Source organism: Mytilus californianus, unplaced genomic scaffold (genome assembly GCF_021869535.1).
Source record: "Mytilus californianus isolate M0D057914Y unplaced genomic scaffold, xbMytCali1.0.p SCAF_18, whole genome shotgun sequence".
Taxonomy (NCBI): domain Eukaryota; kingdom Metazoa; phylum Mollusca; class Bivalvia; order Mytilida; family Mytilidae; genus Mytilus; species Mytilus californianus.
This window is the reverse complement of record NW_026262666.1, coordinates 8,788,282-8,808,082: the sequence shown is the minus strand read 5'-3', so window position 1 is coordinate 8,808,082 and position 19,801 is coordinate 8,788,282. Positions and strand designations below refer to the sequence as shown.

General features: G+C 33.3%; 1 protein-coding gene and 1 pseudogene across 1 annotated transcript in view; one reads left to right on the top strand and one right to left on the bottom strand.

Moving 5' to 3' along the window:
- Positions 1 to 19,801, top strand: part of LOC127726805 (glucose 1-dehydrogenase-like) — a 46,307-nt gene that overhangs the window by 3,946 nt on the left and 22,560 nt on the right. Inside the window, exons 2-5 of the mRNA XM_052234259.1 lie at positions 6,112 to 6,245; positions 7,030 to 7,122; positions 8,226 to 8,282; positions 10,175 to 10,236. Of these exons, the coding sequence (XP_052090219.1) occupies positions 6,112 to 6,245; positions 7,030 to 7,122; positions 8,226 to 8,282; positions 10,175 to 10,236 (346 nt within the window). The remainder of the gene's footprint in view (positions 1 to 6,111; positions 6,246 to 7,029; positions 7,123 to 8,225; positions 8,283 to 10,174; positions 10,237 to 19,801) is intronic.
- Positions 17,191 to 19,801, bottom strand: part of LOC127726660 (probable proline iminopeptidase) — an 86,629-nt pseudogene continuing 84,018 nt past the window's right edge.

Genomic DNA, 19,801 nt, shown 5'->3' with positions numbered 1-19,801 from the left:
GATTTTAATTTTGAAATTATCAGTTTCTCCAACCTTAGTAGCAATATACCAACTTCTCCTGCATATGGGATATACATTTCCCAACTCATTCGATATTCAAGAGCTTGCAGATGCTACTCAGACTTTGTAAACCGTCACCAGTGTCTGAGCAGAAAGTTGATGAGCCAGTGGTATGTCAAAGAACGTCTCGTCCTTTTTCCAAAAAAGTTCATCGGAAGACCTTGTGGGTAAATATTCCTTTTCAACTTCACAAATAATAAACGATGGTCTTTAAGGTGGTACCCAACACCTTGACTAATATTAATTTGGCTCGTTTAATTTTCATAAAATTTTGACAAAATGTTTACTTTGACCCTTTGACAAAAATATAAAAATTTCAAAAAATTTGAACCAACCACTTTATCAGAAAAATTTCATTGGTTATATAGCAGTTTGACAAACACTAATTTTGATCATTGAGAAGCTTAATATTTCCTTAACAATACAAAGTAATTAAAACGTTTAGCTGATTTTTACAGAGTTATCTCCCTGTAGTGTTAGGTACCACCTTAAGTATAGATTCTAAGTACTGACGTTGTTTGTCATCTTAATGACGTGTTATGGTACTCTATTTTTTTTGTCTTTGTAAATTATTACTTTAACTGTTTAGTCTATTTTTGGCCCAATCCGTTTGACGTGGCTCGGTACTTATACATCCCGTCATTGTGTTATTGTGCTATGGTAAATTTTAGTATTCTTGTCTTTCGTTTTTGCTTATGTGCTTTGTCTATATGCCTTTTTGTTTTTCTTTGTTGAAATATTTGTTTTGTTTTTATAGTGACTAAGATTATAACACAATGTTGCCTGCTGTACCTTTATTTTTTTACATTTTTAACTATTATGTCTGTTTGTTTTGTTCACACATCGTCGTCAATATAATGGAATTTTATGCGACTGTCATACATATGAGAGGTGAAGCTGGCTATAAAACCAGGTTTAATCCACCATTTTCTACAGAAAAAAATGTCTGTACCAAGTCAGGTATATGACAATTGTTATCCGTTCGTTTGATGTGTTTCAGTTTTTGATTTTGCCATTTGATTAGGGACTTTCCGTTTAGAATTTACCTCGAAGTCCCGTATTTTTGTTATTTTGCTTTTATAATTTAAATAGTCTCTGCTCTTTTAAACTATCTTTTGAGATAATAATTACAAAAAACAGAAAGCGCTGCTTCTGTTTCACATAGATTATTTGTCCATGATTGACTCTGTCGATGATATCGTGAGCGGCATCACTTGTTCAATTAGTAAAGTTGCAAAACGTATCAGCTTGTCAAAAAGTAATTTTTGTTCATCTTTTTTTTCTACTAAACTATATATCTGTTGTTTTATTTTGAACCAGTCTATGATGAATAAAAGGAGATGTGGGGTTATACGCCCATGCTATAGTATCCCAACTACAAAACTAACCAAACGATACCAAGAGAACACCATAAGTCTTCAACCATCTACGAAAAAAAAAGTTAACGCGTGACGTGGACAACAGTTAAAACTTATTTGTTTTACAAACTATTAGTAAACATAAAAAAAAAAAAAAAATACACACAAGTTCAGAATTCAAATATATGAAAAATCACAATTCCGAATTAGAATGAAGCCGATTTAATGTCCACTTTTATCAATTATTATTACGAACGAATAAAAATGATTATGTTTTTGTAATATTGTATAATACATTGGTTTTCTCATTTAAATTGTTTATACATATAATTTTGTCGGAGCCTTTTATAGCTGGCTAAAAGGTATGAATTTGTTCATTGTTGAAGGCCGTACGACGACATATAGTTGCTTACATCTACGTCATTTTGGTCTTAGGTGGATAGTTATCTCATTGGCAATCAGACCGCATGTACTTAATAATATATTTAATACTACATTTAATGTGCGTATATATGTCTTTTGTATTCCAAATTAAACGATTTAAAAAAGAGTATTTCAATATATATAATGTCTGTTTATTTTGATCGTTACTCTTCCTTCATTCACGATGGAATCACATAACTGAACCATGTTCAACATGAAATAAACCATGACACGAATGAACCAAACCATGACACCGAATATTCTGTAATCTCAAATTGTGTGCACTAGGGGCTGTTTTTCGGGAAAATTGACGGCAGTTTTATATCATAACAAAATATGTGATGTAGCAGACAGTAAGCAAACCACTTTTCTTTGTGCATTAGAAACGAATCACAACTTTTAAATTTTGACATACGCAAGCATATTCTGTGTCAAATTGATAACTATATGATACAAATTTTGATGTGATAACATATTAGCTATAAACAAAGATACTTACCAGCTTGAATTTGTTGTCATTAGTTCCTTTAACAAACTATTCGAATGTTTATATTTTGAAACTGTTTGTCAACAAAACCCTTAACACAACCATGTTCATCTTAACCAAACTATGACAAAATCACTGTACTAAACGCTTTTCGATATGACGAGGTTACTACCCGTGATGTAGTTGCACCGGAAGTGCATTTTTTTAATATGATTTCAGCATGATCATGTATAGGAATACATGAACTAATCAAGTTTTACCTTGGAGCTTACCACTTTCTGTATTGATCAGTGTTGAAGTAATTTCATGTCGAGAAAAAAAAACACTAGCGAACACCATGCAATTTAATATATATCCTGAAATAATAATTATATCATATCTGGGAAGCTAAAGTCATACTAACAACTAATGCTTGATACAGTGAAACTAATGTAAACCAAACCCTGAATAAACCGGAAACCATGTTCTGAAGTCCCTTCATCTCAGATTCAACATGTTCAATGCATTTTGATCTTCAGTCGTGAGATTGGTTTACAGATTTCACTGTATAAATATTGTAACTGATATACAGATATGAATTTACTTTACTTTTATACACACAAGTATTTACAGTGATATGACATAATTACTTGATTTATTTCACTTGACTGGGCGGAGTTTAACCCGTTCGCTCATTATAGACCAGTCCATCTATAGACAGGTGTTGTGGGATATATAATATCATCAATGAAGTGTCCAGTTATGGTCATTGATCTGGTTAAAATATGTAAACACTATAATGTGTATTCGCAAAATAAATAATGAGACACAGCCGTTGATTTTCTTGTAAAGCGGAATTTAAAAACATGTAAAAATTGTCACATTTTGGAATTTGTAGATATGAAAATAAAACTATAACAAAAACAGTTGCAAAATATGCATTATCGTTATTCTATAATGTTTTGGTGACACTGATAGGTGATTAGAAATCAGTTATAAATATAACGGCAATCATCCTTATCACACGCATCTTCAAATAGACTGTCCTTATGCAAATTGAAATATAAGCTCCGCCCGATCAGTTGAAAACACATTGGTAATACAGACAAACCTGTGTATCTTGAAACGTTTTAAGGCATAGCAGGCCCTAGATAAATAAAATTCAAATACATTTTATGTTTTAGAACATTAAAAACTTAACTGGATTTTGCAGTGCACTTTTTTCATTTCTCCAGAAGGTGCCAAAATAAACTAAGTTGTGAAAGAGGTTTGAGAACTTCCCCACAGGTAATAATTGAAGTGAACTGTATTGATTGACATGGACAATAGATACCTGACAATAATTGGTGATCTAAACTGTGTACCTGAGTGGACCATATCAAGTGAAACTTAACTGTTTGTTAATTTTATCATCTTCTGCAGGGACGGAAAAAAGTGCACTGCAAAATCGAGTTAAGTTTTAAATTTTCTAAAACATACAATACATTTGAATTTTATTTATCTAGGGCATGCTATGCCTTAAAACTTTTCCAGATGCACAGGTTTGTCTATACTCAGAGTAAATTTTGAGGTGATAACGCAGCCATTTTCAGGGCTGCCAAGTCTCACGCAGAGACTCACGCATTTTCATGCTTATTTGGCGGCATTTTCCTTTGATCTATTGTTTTTTCTCTTTGATCTTTACGATTTTGGCCAAATCTCACGCATTTGCATTATCAAAAGTTGGCAGAACTGCATTTTAGCCAAAGGGTCCACATGAATCTTAAGGAAACCAGTTGTTTAACTTTATATTTGTATATTAGGCCGGTTTCACATTTACTGTTCTGCTTATAGTTATATGGGCTTTAACGAGAGATTATACATATATGTAGTTTATCAATGTACATATATGTATGTTGCCTCTCTATTTGGATTACTAAAAACGTTGCTGTCTTTTAAGCTAGACAGGATGAAACCGAATAGAATGTCATTGAACTGTTTTTGTTTTTAATAGAGGGTCTAGGTGGGGATCCTTAAAATTCATTTCTGTATCCTTTATTTTTTTTCAGCCATTTTTCCCCTATTATTTATACTTTTTGCCCATTATTGTCTATTCTTTATATTTAAGCACCACATTATTAGGTCTTTCCACTTTTCCGTGGAAAGACCTATTGATTTTGTTCTGATTTTTTTTTTTTTCTTCCGCCTAATTTTTTTTTCTTTCGCTGTTTGGTTGTTTCGGAAGATGTCGATTTGATATTTGGTATATGATATCGAACAGTTTATGCGCTTTCAAAACTGACCCTGCTTAACCGAATACTTTACTTTGTAAGAGTTATCTCCCCGAACACTGTTTTTCTTATGTTTGCTACTTCTTCGCAACCGGATGTTGAGTTTGGTTTTTCACCGAAGCGTTCCAGAGACTCCATATGAGAGTTATTTCCCCTTATGCATTTGATTTAAGTGATATGCATTTCTAACTGGTAAACCATAAGTGATAGAGACCTAGGGTCTTTTCATTTGAGGTCCTTGATCCAAAAAAAAAAGAAAATTAGGTCATGGTCAAAGGTCAAGGTCACATTCTATATTTTGATTTTGGCTTATTTTCACTTCTTTTCAAAAACCTTATGAGATAACGACAACATATTATTACTAAATAGTTAGTTTCGACATGTCGTAATACATACATTTTGGTTTAAAGGGTGCGCTAAAATTAAATTAGAGTTTTCTCCCCTCTTGTATTTAAAATAACGTGTATGGTGATATAACTCATTTACCATATATTATTAAGACCTAGGGTCTTTTGATTTGATGTCCTTGGTTTATGACCTTGAAATTAAGCTCAAGGTCATAGGTAAATTTGACGTTCTGGATTTTGACCTTTGCTTTTACCTCATATGAATACATGATAAAGCCATGGTACTTTTTGCATTAGGTTGAAGCCATTTGACATTGAAAAATCCAACCGGAAGTGACCTTGTGTAAACCGGAAGTAGCTATTGTTTGTACTTATTTAATATAAAAGTATAAAGAACCATATATTTTTGGAATCAGTGTAAAAAAACATTCAAATTATACTGGAAGTAACATTTTTCAAACTGGAAGTAACAAATTATCTCCCTTATTTAAAACAAAATGTATAGAAACCATATATTTTTGGAATCAGCGTACAATAAGCTATCATTTGACGCTAGAAATGACATTTTAAACCGAATTTTAATATTTTCATATCAAAATAGATCTATATGGGTGGAAAGACCTTCAATTGTTCTCTGAACAATTGGTTTTTAATTCTCTATTATTTTTTTTTGGGGGGGTGGGGGTGGGGGGGGGGGGGGGGGGGGCATTTTTCTCTATTCTTTATATATTTTGCCCATTATTCTCGATTCTGTAATCCCCCACCCACACCCTCATATATGCTGCCTCTCTATTTGGATTTCTAAAACAAAACCGAAAATAATGAACTGTTTTTGTGTATAATGTACTGTACACGAACAAGGAAATCTGTGTTGGTGTTAGGTTAAAAATCCAAGAAATTCCCCTCGAAACTGTATGGGTGTATGAACAAGATGAAATTGAATTCAAAGTCAAAGCTTATATTCTGTATTAATGACATATCAACTGTCATGAATTAAATGATGTAATATTTATACATTCTTAACTTTTTAGTTTTAAATGATTTGAAATGATAAATCCATCCAGAAAAGCGCTTTGGATGCATACATTTCATCCAATACAAATCAACACTGCGGCTGCCTGTTAGGGACTGAAAAGAATATACTATTATTTTATTTATTATTATTAGTTATTGTTTTCCTCTTTCAGGTGCTAGTTCTGGAATAGGTCAGGGAACAGCCATTTTGTTTTCTAAACTTGGAGCAAAGTTAGCAATAACAGGAAGAAATGATGCTAACCTGAAAAAGACTGCCGATGAATGTGAGAAAAACGGCGGAGTGAAGGTAACATATATATATATATACAAGAGGGTCTGGATCGGGGTTATACATTTCATTAACCTTCCAGGGGCGGATCCATCCGTTTTAAAAATATGTCCCCATTCATAATCATTGATCGTTCAAAAAATGGGGGTTCCAACCCCGGAACCCCTCCTCCCCATCCCTCCCCTCCCCCCCTCAGATCCACCACTGCTTTTTTCTCCATATTATTCTCTTTTTTTTATTATTATAGTACCCCGCTGTTTTCTTTTGTTAATTGGTATGACCCATTTTCCTCGATTCCCCCCCCCCCCCCCCCCCCCCCCCCCGCGGCTAATTTATGCTAGATTCTGTTAACACTTTCCATCCACCCTTACAGGCATCGACTATTCACTTTCTTTTTTAAGGTGTTTGGAAGGACAAGTCGGTAATTTCAATACGATGGTTATCATACATCAGCTTTCACAAATGATATGACAGTTTCAAACTCTGGATCCATTACAAGATATTTTCAAGAGATATATTACTTTACTTTACTTTACTTTCAATAGAATCGATATTGTTAGATAACTTGTCTTCAAAGTTCCAATCATTGAGTTCTACATAAGTATTGCAAGTTGAGATTTGTTAGAATCACACAGCTATTACAAAAACAAAAGGGAAACACGTTTGATTTTACTTTTTAATTTCAAAGAAGAAAAAAACGTGAAAGAATACAACCTGTATACATTTAATAATTAACGAAATAATTGTTTTTTCAGTGGTATTTTTAATCGCAATGTAAAATAAAAGTTTCTTTTTTTTCCAGCCATTAATGATAGTAGCAGATTTGTCAATGGAAGAGGACACCAAAAGGGCTGTAGAAGAAACTATTAAATGTTACGGACACTTACATGTTCTTGTAAGTATATGATGGAGTAAAGGAAATTAGTTCCGGAACGGAAACGATCACAGTACTGGAGTATGTGTACATGTACTCTATGCAAACGGAACCGATACCCCATGGCCTATATAGGAAATCTACTTTTTTCTGTCCTTTGTAATTGATTCTTGAAGAGTTTTCGCTCTCAAGATTGGTTGCACATTTCGATGTCTCTTTTTTTCTTGCATAGGAATCTTTCAAATCTTAACCAAAAGTTTAACAAATAAAAACCTTAAGTAGAGACAAAGGATAGTTTAACTCAAATTAAATAAAAACATCGGAGAATAATTTCAATTTCATGCTTTTTAATTTTGATTAACGAAACGAGAAATTGTCAAGAACTCGACACTCTTTCATTTTTTGATCCAAATTGTTTACCTTCCCTCAGCAGCAGGTAGTTTTCTGTTATTGACGTCCCAATTACTGCTTAAAACCCTGTGCTATTTGTATTCTGTGTCAATAAACAGTCTGTATTGTACAAGAACAAAAACACAAAAAAAAACCGAACCAAGAGGATAATATCAGGCGCCGTATAACCTTAAACACGATATATAGAGTGTTTGAGAACTTTGAGTAAAATTGAGAATGGAAATGGGTCTTCAATGCAGCGAGAAGTTCCCGCACCCGGAGGCGTCCTTCAGCTGGCCCCTAAACAAATATGTATACTAGTTCTTCAGTGAAAATGGACGTCATACTAAACTCCAAATTATACACAAGAAACTAAAATTAAAAATGATACAAGACTAACAAAGGCCAGAGGCTCCTGACTTGGGACAGGTGCAAAAATGCGGCGGGGTTAAACATGTTTTTTGAGATCTCAACCCTCCCCCTATACCTCTAGCTAAAAACGATATATAGAGTGTTTGAAATCTTTGAGTGCATAGTTTGTATTTTAAACAGAAACCGTCGGAGTTGTTCACTTGTGGCAAAACATGACCTTTCCATATTCCTCCAATAAATTTGAACACATTGCTCCTAAAACTTTTATTCTTATGGGAACTTGTCTAGGATGAAGTATCTACATGGAATAATAAACTGTGATGTATGGCTTGATTTAATTTTTGTTTTTTTTGTTTATCAAGGTTAGTTCGGCAGGGATTGTGGAAGTTGGGGAGTGTGGAAACCCAAACATTAGAACAGTATGACAAAGTAATGAATATTAATGCAAGGTAAGATTAAGGGGATCAAGTTTTATTGAAGAAAAGCAAACTGTTAATAAATAATTAGAAAAAGACACAGTTAAAGATTGGTGTTCAATATAATTCATATTTTCGTAGTTTTCTTTAACAAGGTTTCATTTTACAACATGTATTCGTGTTCCATAGTTGTGTTTACACAGCTATGTGTTCCAAATTTATTCATGTTTTATTCTTGTTTCTGTAGGTCAGTGTTTCATATTACACAACTATGTGTTCCAAATTTATTCAAGGTTTATTCTTGTTTCTGTAGGTCAGTGTTCCATATTACACAGCTATGTGTTCTATATTTATTCACGTTGTATTCTTGTTTCTGTAGGTCAGTGTTCCATATTACACAGTTATGTGTTCCAAATTTATTCAAGGTTTATTCTTGTTTCTGTAGGTCAGTGTTTCATATTACACAGCTATGTGTTCTATATTTATTCACGTTTGTTCTTGTTTCTGTAGGTCAGTGTTTCATATTACACAGCTATGTGTTCTATATTTATTCACGTTTGTTCTTGTTTCTGTAGGTCAGTGTTTCATATTACACAACTATATGTTCCAAATTTATTCACGTTTTATTCTTGTTTCTGTAGGTCAGTGTTTCATATTACACAGCTATGTGTTCCAAATTTATTCATGTTTTATTCTTGTTTCTGTAGGTCAGTGTTTCATATTACACAGCTATGTGTTCTATATTTATTCACGGTTAATTCTTGTTTCTGTAGGTCAGTGTTTCATATTACACAGCTATGTGTTCTATATTTATTCACGGTTTTTTCTTGTTTCTGTACGTCAGTGTTCCATATTACACAGCTATGTGTTCCAAATTTATTCAAGGTTTATTCTTGCTTCTGTAGGTCATTGTTTCATATTACACAGCTATGTGTTCCAAATTTATTCAAGGTTTATTCTTGCTTCTGTAGGTCAGTGTTCCATATTACACAGCTATGTGTTCTATATTTATTCAAGGTTTATTCTTGTTTCTGTAGGTCAGTGTTCCATATTACACAGCTATGTGTTCTATATTTATTCAAGGTTTATTCTTGCTTCTGTAGGTCAGTGTTCCATATTACACAGCTATGTGTTCCAAATTTATTCACGGTTAATTCTTGCTTCTGTAGGTCATTGTTTCATATTACACAGCTATGTGTTCCAAATTTATTCAAGGTTTATTCTTGCTTCTGTAGGTCATTGTTTCATATTACACAGCTATGTGTTCCAAATTTATTCAAGGTTTATTCTTGCTTCTGTAGGTCAGTGTTCCATATTACACAGCCATGTGTTCCAAATTTATTCAAGGTTTATTCTTGCTTCTGTAGGTCAGTGTTTCATATTACACAGCTATGTGTTCTATATTTATTCACGTTGTATTCTTGTTTCTGTAGGTCAGTGTTCCATATCACACAGCTATGTGTTCCAAATTTATTCACGTTGTATTCTTGTTTCTGTAGGTCAGTGTTCCATATCACACAGCTATGTGTTCCAAATTTATTCACGTTTTATTCTTGTTTCTGTAGGTCAGTGTTCCATATTACACAGCTATGTGTTCCAAATTTATTCACGTTGTATTCTTGTTTCTGTAGGTCAGTGTTCCATATCACACAGCTATGTGTTCCAAATTTATTCACGTTTTATTCTTGTTTCTGTAGGTCAGTGTTCCATATTACACAGCTATGTGTTCTATATTTATTCACGTTTTATTCTTGTTTCTGTAGGTCAGTGTTCCATATTACACAGCTATGTGTTCCAAATTTATTCAAGGTTTATTCTTGTTTCTGTAGGTCAGTGTTCCATATTACACAGCTATGTGTTCTATATTTATTCACGTTGTATTCTTGTTTCTGTAGGTCAGTGTTCCATATTACACAGCTATGTGTTCCAAATTTATTCAAGGTTTATTCTTGTTACTGTAGGTCAGTGTTCCATATTACACAGCTATGTGTTCTATATTTATTCACGTTGTATTCTTGTTTCTGTAGGTCAGTGTTCCATATTACACAGCTATGTGTTCTATATTTATTCACGTTTTTTCTTGTTTATGTAGGTCAGTGTTCCATATTACACAGTTATGTGTTCCAAATTTATTCAAGGTTTATTCTTGTTTCTGTAGGTCAGTGTTCCATATTACACAGCTATGTGTTCTATATTTATTCACGTTGTATTCTTGTTTCTGTAGGTCAGTGTTCCATATTACACAGCTATGTGTTCCAAATTTATTCAAGGTTTATTCTTGTTTCTGTAGGTCAGTGTTCCATATTACACAGCTATGTGTTCTATATTTATTCACGTTGTATTCTTGTTTCTGTAGGTCAGTGTTCCATATTACACAGCTATGTGTTCTATATTTATTCACGTTGTATTCTTGTTTCTGTAGGTCAGTGTTCCATATTACACAGCTATGTGTTCCAAATTTATTCAAGGTTTATTCTTGTTTCTGTAGGTCAGTGTTCCATATTACACAGCTATGTGTTCTATATTTATTCACGTTGTATTCTTGTTTCTGTAGGTCAGTGTTCCATATTACACAGCTATGTGTTCCAAATTTATTCAAGGTTTATTCTTGTTTCTGTAGGTCAGTGTTTCATATTACACAGTTATGTGTTCCGTATTTAGAGAAGACTAAAGGCAGCATTGTAATTGTCTCAAGTGTTAACGGTATACGATCGGTAAGTCATTTGTTTTCAAATTTATTGAATTAAAAATTATGATAGTCCGATTTATTGAAGGATTTTTATATATTTTGTCTGTATTTTTATGGTTTACGGGTAGTTCTTTGCCATAGATGCAGAATATATTATTATTTGTTCACGACAGACTTTATAAATCAAATGTTGAAGGCCTTGATGCAATTCTTCGTCTTACCTTCAGACCAGTGGCGGATCAAAAGGGGGTTAAAACAATTTAAAATATCAGGTTTTTTCACGAAATATATAATTTTTTATTATAAAATCATCCAAAATTATTTTTCCTGGCACTATATCATTGTGAATTAAAGACCAAAAACAGCTGCTTATCTATGTTAGCATATGCCTTACTAAGTTTTTTTTTATTAAATTCTCATCCAATGTTTCAAGTCTCGGCATAATTATGCTAATAGTTAGAAGTTTTGTTCGCAAAATCAAAATAAAAAAAAAAACACAGATTGAAATGTATTTTTTTCAGTTCCCTGGTGTCATAGCTTACTGTATGTCCAAAAGTGCAGTAGATCAGTTTACAAAGTGTGCAGCACTAGGTAATTTTTTTTACATATTCCAGAGAACGATTTAAATTAAAAACTTGACAATTGGTATTTGCTGCATATCCGCTTGGCACGGGCCTTATGCATTTGACAGTGAGAGCAAAGACTGCTCACCTCGAAGTTAAAATGATATTTCCGGGTAGGGTGATATGTCTTTCTGTGGACTGTTACATCAACCTTGTGAAACAGCACGTTTCAATCCCGCTCAGCGTGTATTTCTAGTACACAGGGGGTTTCATTTAAGAATTGAATGCTTCTTTTTGTAAATCTATTGGGGTGTAAAAGCGTTGACCGAAATACATTTTGTATGAAGCGCTTCATTCTAAAAATGTGCCGCCGGAAGGTTAATTTCAGAATGACGTGGGATTGCTGTTAGCTAATCAAAATAACGTATTATAATTAAAAACATACATGTAATGTAATTATATGAAAATCACATTAGTATGTTCACGTCATATTATGCGTGTAATATTTGCCACCAGACGTTTTCATGAAGTCTTTCATTCATCCAGTAAAATGATGGTTAAATAAGATATTGAGCCACGTAATATTTATTAAACGTGCTCGAACATCTTTCTATTATCAAATGCCACTAGGAAGCCATTCAATCTTAACTAAGTGATAAGTTGATCTTATTTGACATTGGTATATACTTCAACGTTTTTTATGTAAATGTTATTGTTATTAATTTTTCAGAACTAGCTTCAAAGCAAATTAGAGTAAACAGCGTAAAGTAAGTTTATCTTCAATATGAAACTGTGATTTTTGTATTATTTATTTTGAATCCATTCATCATATGAGAACCTCCTGCACAACAAATAGTTTATACAATATATAATTTAAATTCTATATATTGTGCATGTAAAAGAGAAATGTTTTCTGTTTCCGAACAAAATCATTAGAGTCAAAAAATCTTTATCAAACCTAGTTTGAAAATGTCCCATGGAGTGAAGAATACCCCTATTATATTGATTATGATTGTCACTAAATGTCGAAGGTGAAAACCACAGCAGCCTTGGTTGACTAAAATTTTGGCAAATGGTTAGTTTCCTGATAATATTATTTGATTCCAACCTTTATTAAACTTAGCTTAAATTATGCCTTTGGAAAGAAGAAGAATAATCCATATTGATAATTTGGGTCAAAGGTCAAGATCAAGGTCACAGTGTCAATAGATAATTTTAAATTTTAGGAAAGTTCGTTTCTGGTCAATATATATTGAGCTATGATTATAAGATCTCTCCAAATATTTGGTAGATACTGACCTTTGGGGAGAAGAAGATCCCTATTGATAATGTCATTAGAAGAAAGGTCAAGGTCCTAGCATCAAATATGGGCAAAAGTTTGGTTTTTCATAGTTTCACATGAATTGTCAGTAGTTTTAATAGTCTCCAACCCTTTTTTTCCCAAAAAAAAACCAAACAAGCAAACTGCACACAAAAATATGTTTCTTCTAATCGTCAAATCTATAGTAACTGCTTATACAGGTATGCACCAATGGCCAGCGCTTCAGTTCTTTAATGATTTGAATGAGATACCATGTAGTAATAACATTTAGATTACATTCGTAACAAAGAGTTGTGTATAATTCATTGATTCAAATAATAAGATGTAAAAGACAAATATTAATATAAAAGTGTAATAGTTATATTGCATATGTTTAAAAAAAAGGTTACCATACATGATATTATTTTGAATAATGTAAGATAAATTAATGATTATCATAGCCATTGCTAAGCAATGAAAAAAGGCCATCTGTGGGACAATGTTCGTCTTTTACGATACACGAGTTCAATGCCATATGTCAAGGCTCCAGGGTGCCACGTGGAGCAGGATATGGTTACCCTTTCTGAGCACCACCTGAGATCATCCCTGGTTTTGGTGGACTTCGTGTTGCTCAGTCTTTAGTTTTTATGTTGTGTTTTGTATACTGTGATTTGTCTTTTTCGCCGTTTTTCTTCTTTTTTTTGCCACGACATTGTCAGTTTGTTTGCTAGGATGAAAAATTTTGTCCTGCCTTTTTATTTTTCTCTCTATTCGGTCCTGCCTTTTTTTTTTAGTTTATCCTGACTTTTTTTTTTTTAGTTTATCCTGACTTTTTTTTTTACATAAATTGTCATCCTGCCTTTTTTTTGGCAAATAATCTCATCCTGCCTTTTTTTTTACTCAAAACTCCTGTCCTGCCTATTTTTTTTCAAATTTCATCCTAGCCCCCCCCCCCCCCCCCCTAAAAATCAAATGGTAGCTCCCTAAGACATGTCTTTGGAGTATGCAACACTCCACCTTATTAGATCTTTCAATGGAATGAATGAATGAGGGTGATTTTTAAAGACATTGACTACCCATGAAGGTCTTGCACGGTCGATACTGGAATAAAGAAAGTTACAGGGAAAATGCATGCATATTACAAATTGTGCAGAACAGCACTCAAAGTCTTTATATACGTTTATTGTAATTTTATTCTTTCGACAGTCCAGGAGTGATAAAAACAGAAATACACAAGAGAGGTGGAATGGATGAAAGAAGCTTATCAAAAAGTATGTTAACACATATTTCCATGGGCCGAACAGCAAGTGTGCCGGGTTTGTGTGTGTGGTGGCGTGAGGGGGCTGTAAACCCGGCCCTCCGTTACACACACTGTAAATGATATGATAGTGTAACGTTATATTTTTCTTGCTCAAACATTTTCAAAATTGAAATGGAATTTGAATATAGAGTAATGACCTTTACGATTCTCATATATTCAATGTCATTATAATGCCATTAAGCGTGTTATCTTTTTCTCACTTCAAAAAAAAAAATGTTGTCATATTATTATTTATTCATATCATACATAAGCAAATTAACGATTGGACGACCAATTGATATTACGGAACGGGGGGGGGGGGGGGGGGGGGGTGGGGAAGATTCAGGAGGACTTTTTAAAATTAAATAATATTCATCGGTTGCTACACATACTTATTTTTTCACCCTTTTTGTAAAATTATTCTACCTCACCAGAAAATAATATGATCATACCTATACATGATGTTCTTGATTTGGGGGGGGGGGGGGGGTCCTTCAATTCTGTATTCTTTAATTTTTTAAGCAATTTTTCTCTATCCTTTATAAATTTTGCTCATTATTCTCTATTCTTTATTTTTTGCCTATTTTACTATATTATATTAGTTTTTCCCCTTAATTCTGCACATTTTGTTCATTATTCTCTATTCTGTAAACCCCATCCAGACCCTCATACATCATAGTGGGGTTTACATGTAATATGTTAGGGATTCCATCATAATATTTGTTGTTTTTTTTTTAGATAATTAAAGATAATAAAGATATTGAAAGAAAAAGGGGGGGTTACAGAAGTTGGATGGTTCTTCCTATGGCTAAGTAATGTTCTTATTTTTTTTTAAATGTCAGGCTATTTTTCATATCTTCATTTGGTAATGTCTTAATGTTGTGACGCTTTTATTTTCAGTTTTTGGAAAGGACAAAGATTACACATGCTTTAGGAAGACCCGGAGAAGTACAGGAAGTAGCCGGTATGATTGCATTTTTGGCTTCTGATGATTCCTCCTTTATTACGGGAGCACAAGTGCCTATTGATGGTGGAAGACATTGCATATGTCCTCGGTGAAAGGAGAGTTCAGTAACCAAGCAATAAAGAAAAGACACAATCAACATTGTAGTCCAAATTGTTCTTTATTAATCAATAAATCATTCCTTCATTTAAAGAAATAAAGCTAATTGATATTGTTTGTAGATACTGGGTGACTTTTCAGAATTGTCAGTGCTTTCAACGATAAACTGTTATATTTCTTAGTTAAGATAGGACAATTAAAATTTGTCGCAATGCATTATGGGAACACTATTTAATTTACAAGGACGCAGAGCAGGGGCGAATCCAGGATTTTTGAAAGGGACGTAGTTTTTTACTAGCCAATATATTAAAAAACCGTCTTTGTATATAATGCATCTAATATTTGAAGCTTGGTGTTACTCTAAGCTTAAAAACACCATTGTTATCATTTTATTTGTTGTATTAACGTATTTAGAGTAAGAATCATAACTTCATTGACTTATTATGTAATTTACCCTTTATCTCACAACAATCTGTATTACGACCTTTTTTGAAGACCTCTTCAGAATCCCCTGGATTTGTCAAAATGATTAATATTTTTAAAAAACTGAATGTAGCTAGATGCTTCATTAGGTTGCGTAATTATCATCAAATTCAAGCGCGGATCCAGTCATTCTGAAAGGGGGAGGGGGGATCCTCCCAGGAACACGAAACGTTCACATAGTAAAGAAAAATAGAAAAATGTGGGATCGAACACCCGGGACACCCCCCACTGCTTATCCCAAAATGCTTGTACTTAAACGGCGCTAAATTATTTTTTTGTATAAAATATGTTAGGGAAGGCATGGACATTTATGGTAGGTGGCTAGGCAGGACTAACAACTATATTTTTGTTTTGGCGAATATATATGAATTAAGAGTGGCTCGAGGTTGCGAAGTGATTGTCAAGGTAAACATGGTATTGAAACAGCTATATATCTGAAAGTCTCAAACGTAAGTATTTTATCATACAGTTTGTCCCACAGGCAGGTCAATCCGAATGTCATGGAATACATTTGATACTCCAGGTCATTTTACATATTGATCGTTCCATGACCGAGGTCATTTAAGGTCCTAATGCTTCAGATGCTCAAATAAGACCTACAATGTATGAACAAGAATTCTTAGTAATCCATTAAAGTTTTTGAAAAGTAAAATATTTGTTCTAAGTGAATTCATGACACCGAAACCCTTAAAGGGGCATTAGCTGTCAAATTCCGCATGATCCCCGATTTGAATCAAATTCTCATAGTTGATATATAACATACATGTACTAAAACGAACATCCAAATTACAATAAGTCTGAAATAAACAATTATTAATGCACGGACTCGATAATATATATATCAACATTTCGTGTGCATTTGAGTCAAGACGCCATTTGATTAACCATCGAGATGACCTTCGATGACTGCCGACGGTCACATAACCCGATATAAACATAAACATAAATAGATTACGACCACGTGCAATTGGATGTTTCTAGGTTTGTTTGATTCCATGTTATAGGTTAAACAAATAAGTTAATCATCGTTTTTACCTGTATAAGAATGATTTTTGCTGATCGAATTAGTAAACGAAATGATTCACCTTTGTTTCACTTTCAGTGTGACATTCTTTTCCTTTTAATGGCTGAACACGATTAATACGTGCGTAACCAGCTAAGGGGTTAGATTGAAGGTCAAATGAATACGGATTCAATGAGGTCGAATTATTCACTTTCAAATGAAGAATTCATCAGCAATGCTTATTTTGACAAAATTGAACTAAACTGCCTGCTAAAAGCGAATAATGATTTCACTATTTCACTTTCATTAATGATTGAACAAAAAAAATATTTTTTTCATCTCGTAGCTAATGCCCCTTGAAAGAACGTAATAAAACTAAAAGCAATGAAAATGAACCTTTATTGCTAATCTTCATCTCAAAGTGAAATTCACGTCTTCAGAACAAATTGTAAGGTCAAATATACACACAACATGGTAGTATAGGCATAAAAAATAATTGAAAACGCAATATTTTACTAGAAGAAATTTAATTTGAACTTTTTAATTTGTCTTCTAATTCTAATATTCTCTTATTCCTTTCCTTATTTTCATGTTCTAGGTAGTTTATTCTGTTTTCAAGTCTGCTGAAACTTTCCATAATCTCAGAGTCTCTAGAATTTTCACTACTGCTTTCCAGTTGTGACTGTTTTTCCAGATCTGAAATTTTAAGTAAGCACGCTTTAACAAATAAAAATGTTACATTGTACCCCTTCAACAATGAATCCCGTCAAACTACGGCTGTGCCATTAGCATCTAGTTAATACTATTTAAACAACTTTTTGGGGGCGTTTGAGCTCATGAATACCAGTTTTTTTCATTTTACTGTACACATGAGGAGATATGATGGCCAATGAGAAAACTATTCACCAGAGTCCAAATGAGGTAGATATTAGCAATGTTAGGTCACCGTACGGCTTTAAACAATAAGAAAAAATCATACCGTATAGTCATCTATAAAAGGTCCCTACATGAAAGATGTGAAACAATTAAAAAAAATAACCATATAATTTGCGAAAAACAAATATGACAGACATGAGCCAACGACAACCACTGATTTCAGGCTCCTGACTGTGGACAGGCACACAGAGAATGTCTAGGGATTAAAAATCATTTGTGAGCGTTCAATCATTCCCTCACCTCTGACAGTAGTGAAACATCACAACACAAAGTACAAACTATAAAAAATCAGTTGCAAAAGGCTTAACTCACTCACTAGATCGGTACCAAGCACAAACACAACTACCATATAAATCATTAAACACAAGCATCGATATAAGAGTACTCGCAGGTACTGTAAACTATTTGAAAGCCAATAACAACTAATAAATGAATCATGTTCTCTCAGACTGTTTTTGTTTGTTTTGTTTTGGGTTTTTTTCCTCCTTTTTTATTGGTCTTCTAGTTACTCGCACTAGTTCTAATGTGTGGATATTGATTATATGCTATATGCCCTCCTGGGGCCCTCAGGCCTAATTTGGGGAATACAAATATTATCAAAGTACTGAAGTACTGAACATCGGATGACCGCAAGTTCATGTGGATGGTCACTATTATATTGTAGTGATACAAATCTGTATACTCTGGTTTGTTGTTATACATTAATATAACAGTTACATGACTTGTATAAAATATAATTTTCATCCATTTGTATATCATTCTTTTATATACTATTCTAATAATAGTGCAGTGCAAGTGCATGGTGGACACTCTTCTGTAATTAAATGATTTTTCTGATAGATTGGATTTGATCAGGCATTCATATCTCCCGCAAAACGTTCTTGAGATATTCTTCCGCATGCGTTAACACAATTTTTCTGTACGTGTGCATAGATATTATCAATTATTTTTTACTTATATATATATATTTCTAACGACAAAACATTTTCATATTATTAATTTATGTTATAAACAATAATATTTTATGAGTATTCATTTAAGAAATGAATTTATAACAAGCGATAAGGAATGTTATTTTGCACTCGATAATGTCCGCGTATTTATAGATCGGTAACCAGTCAAACACGAAATCAAAGTAGCCTGGGGTCTTGCCTAATCTTGTCAGCCTTGCGACGCGCAGCTAGATCGGGCCGGGATGCCTGGCTAGAAATTAAAGTTACGTAAGTAGAAATCTCGTCGGCAACAATACATCGGAATGCCCTCACGGTCATCGCGATGTAATAATCTATTATATTCTATTCTATGTAGAGGTATTTGGATTGTATAATATTTTTTCAATATTTTTGCAAGCAGTGACATGTATGCAGTTTGTATTTATTTATTTTTGCAGCTGGTTAAAAAATTTAATGAGCAACTAGAATTTAAGGTTGTACATATCAAAAGGGGCTACCATGGATTGGAGTTACGCAAGTCACGTTGTCTAAATGTTAAACACTATCTAAATAGTATATGCAACAGAAACAAACCTTTCTTGACATATGTTATACTCACGTCTTCGTCCTTTGCTCGTACCATTCATAGCCCTTTTTAAGAGAAACACAGACCGTTTCAGTTCTAAAATCTCTTTCACCATCAATTCCTCCTTGGTCATTGTTTCACCGGTTAACAGAAACATTTCAGTCTCCAAAAAATGAATAGCTTCTGAAAGTTCATTAGTACTTTTATCATCATCGGCATTTGGTGGGTGGGCTCCATATAGATCTCCTGTGACGATTTTAGTATTGGTACCTGAACGCAATGCTCTAAAAAGCTCCCTTATAGTTATTTTGTCACTAGTCCCAGAACAAACGAAGGAAATGACACAAATGCATAATAATAAATGACGTTTCATTTTCATCCTTGGATTTATTTTGGAATCAAACCTCTTATCAGTCACCAACTTGACTTGACCTTAAACGAAGATATGTAGGTGCTATGTTGATAATAAATAGGCCATTAAATACGTATTTGCCGATATCTGTGACCTTAAAACTTTTACAAATCTTATTAAGTAAAACGCAACGTGTTGTACGTTTGATACATGTAAGTATATAAATAAAAGTAGATTGGGAGCATAAATCAATAAACCAATTTGAGAGAAACACCATGACAAAAAATCCTAAAGACATATGATAAGATTGATAAT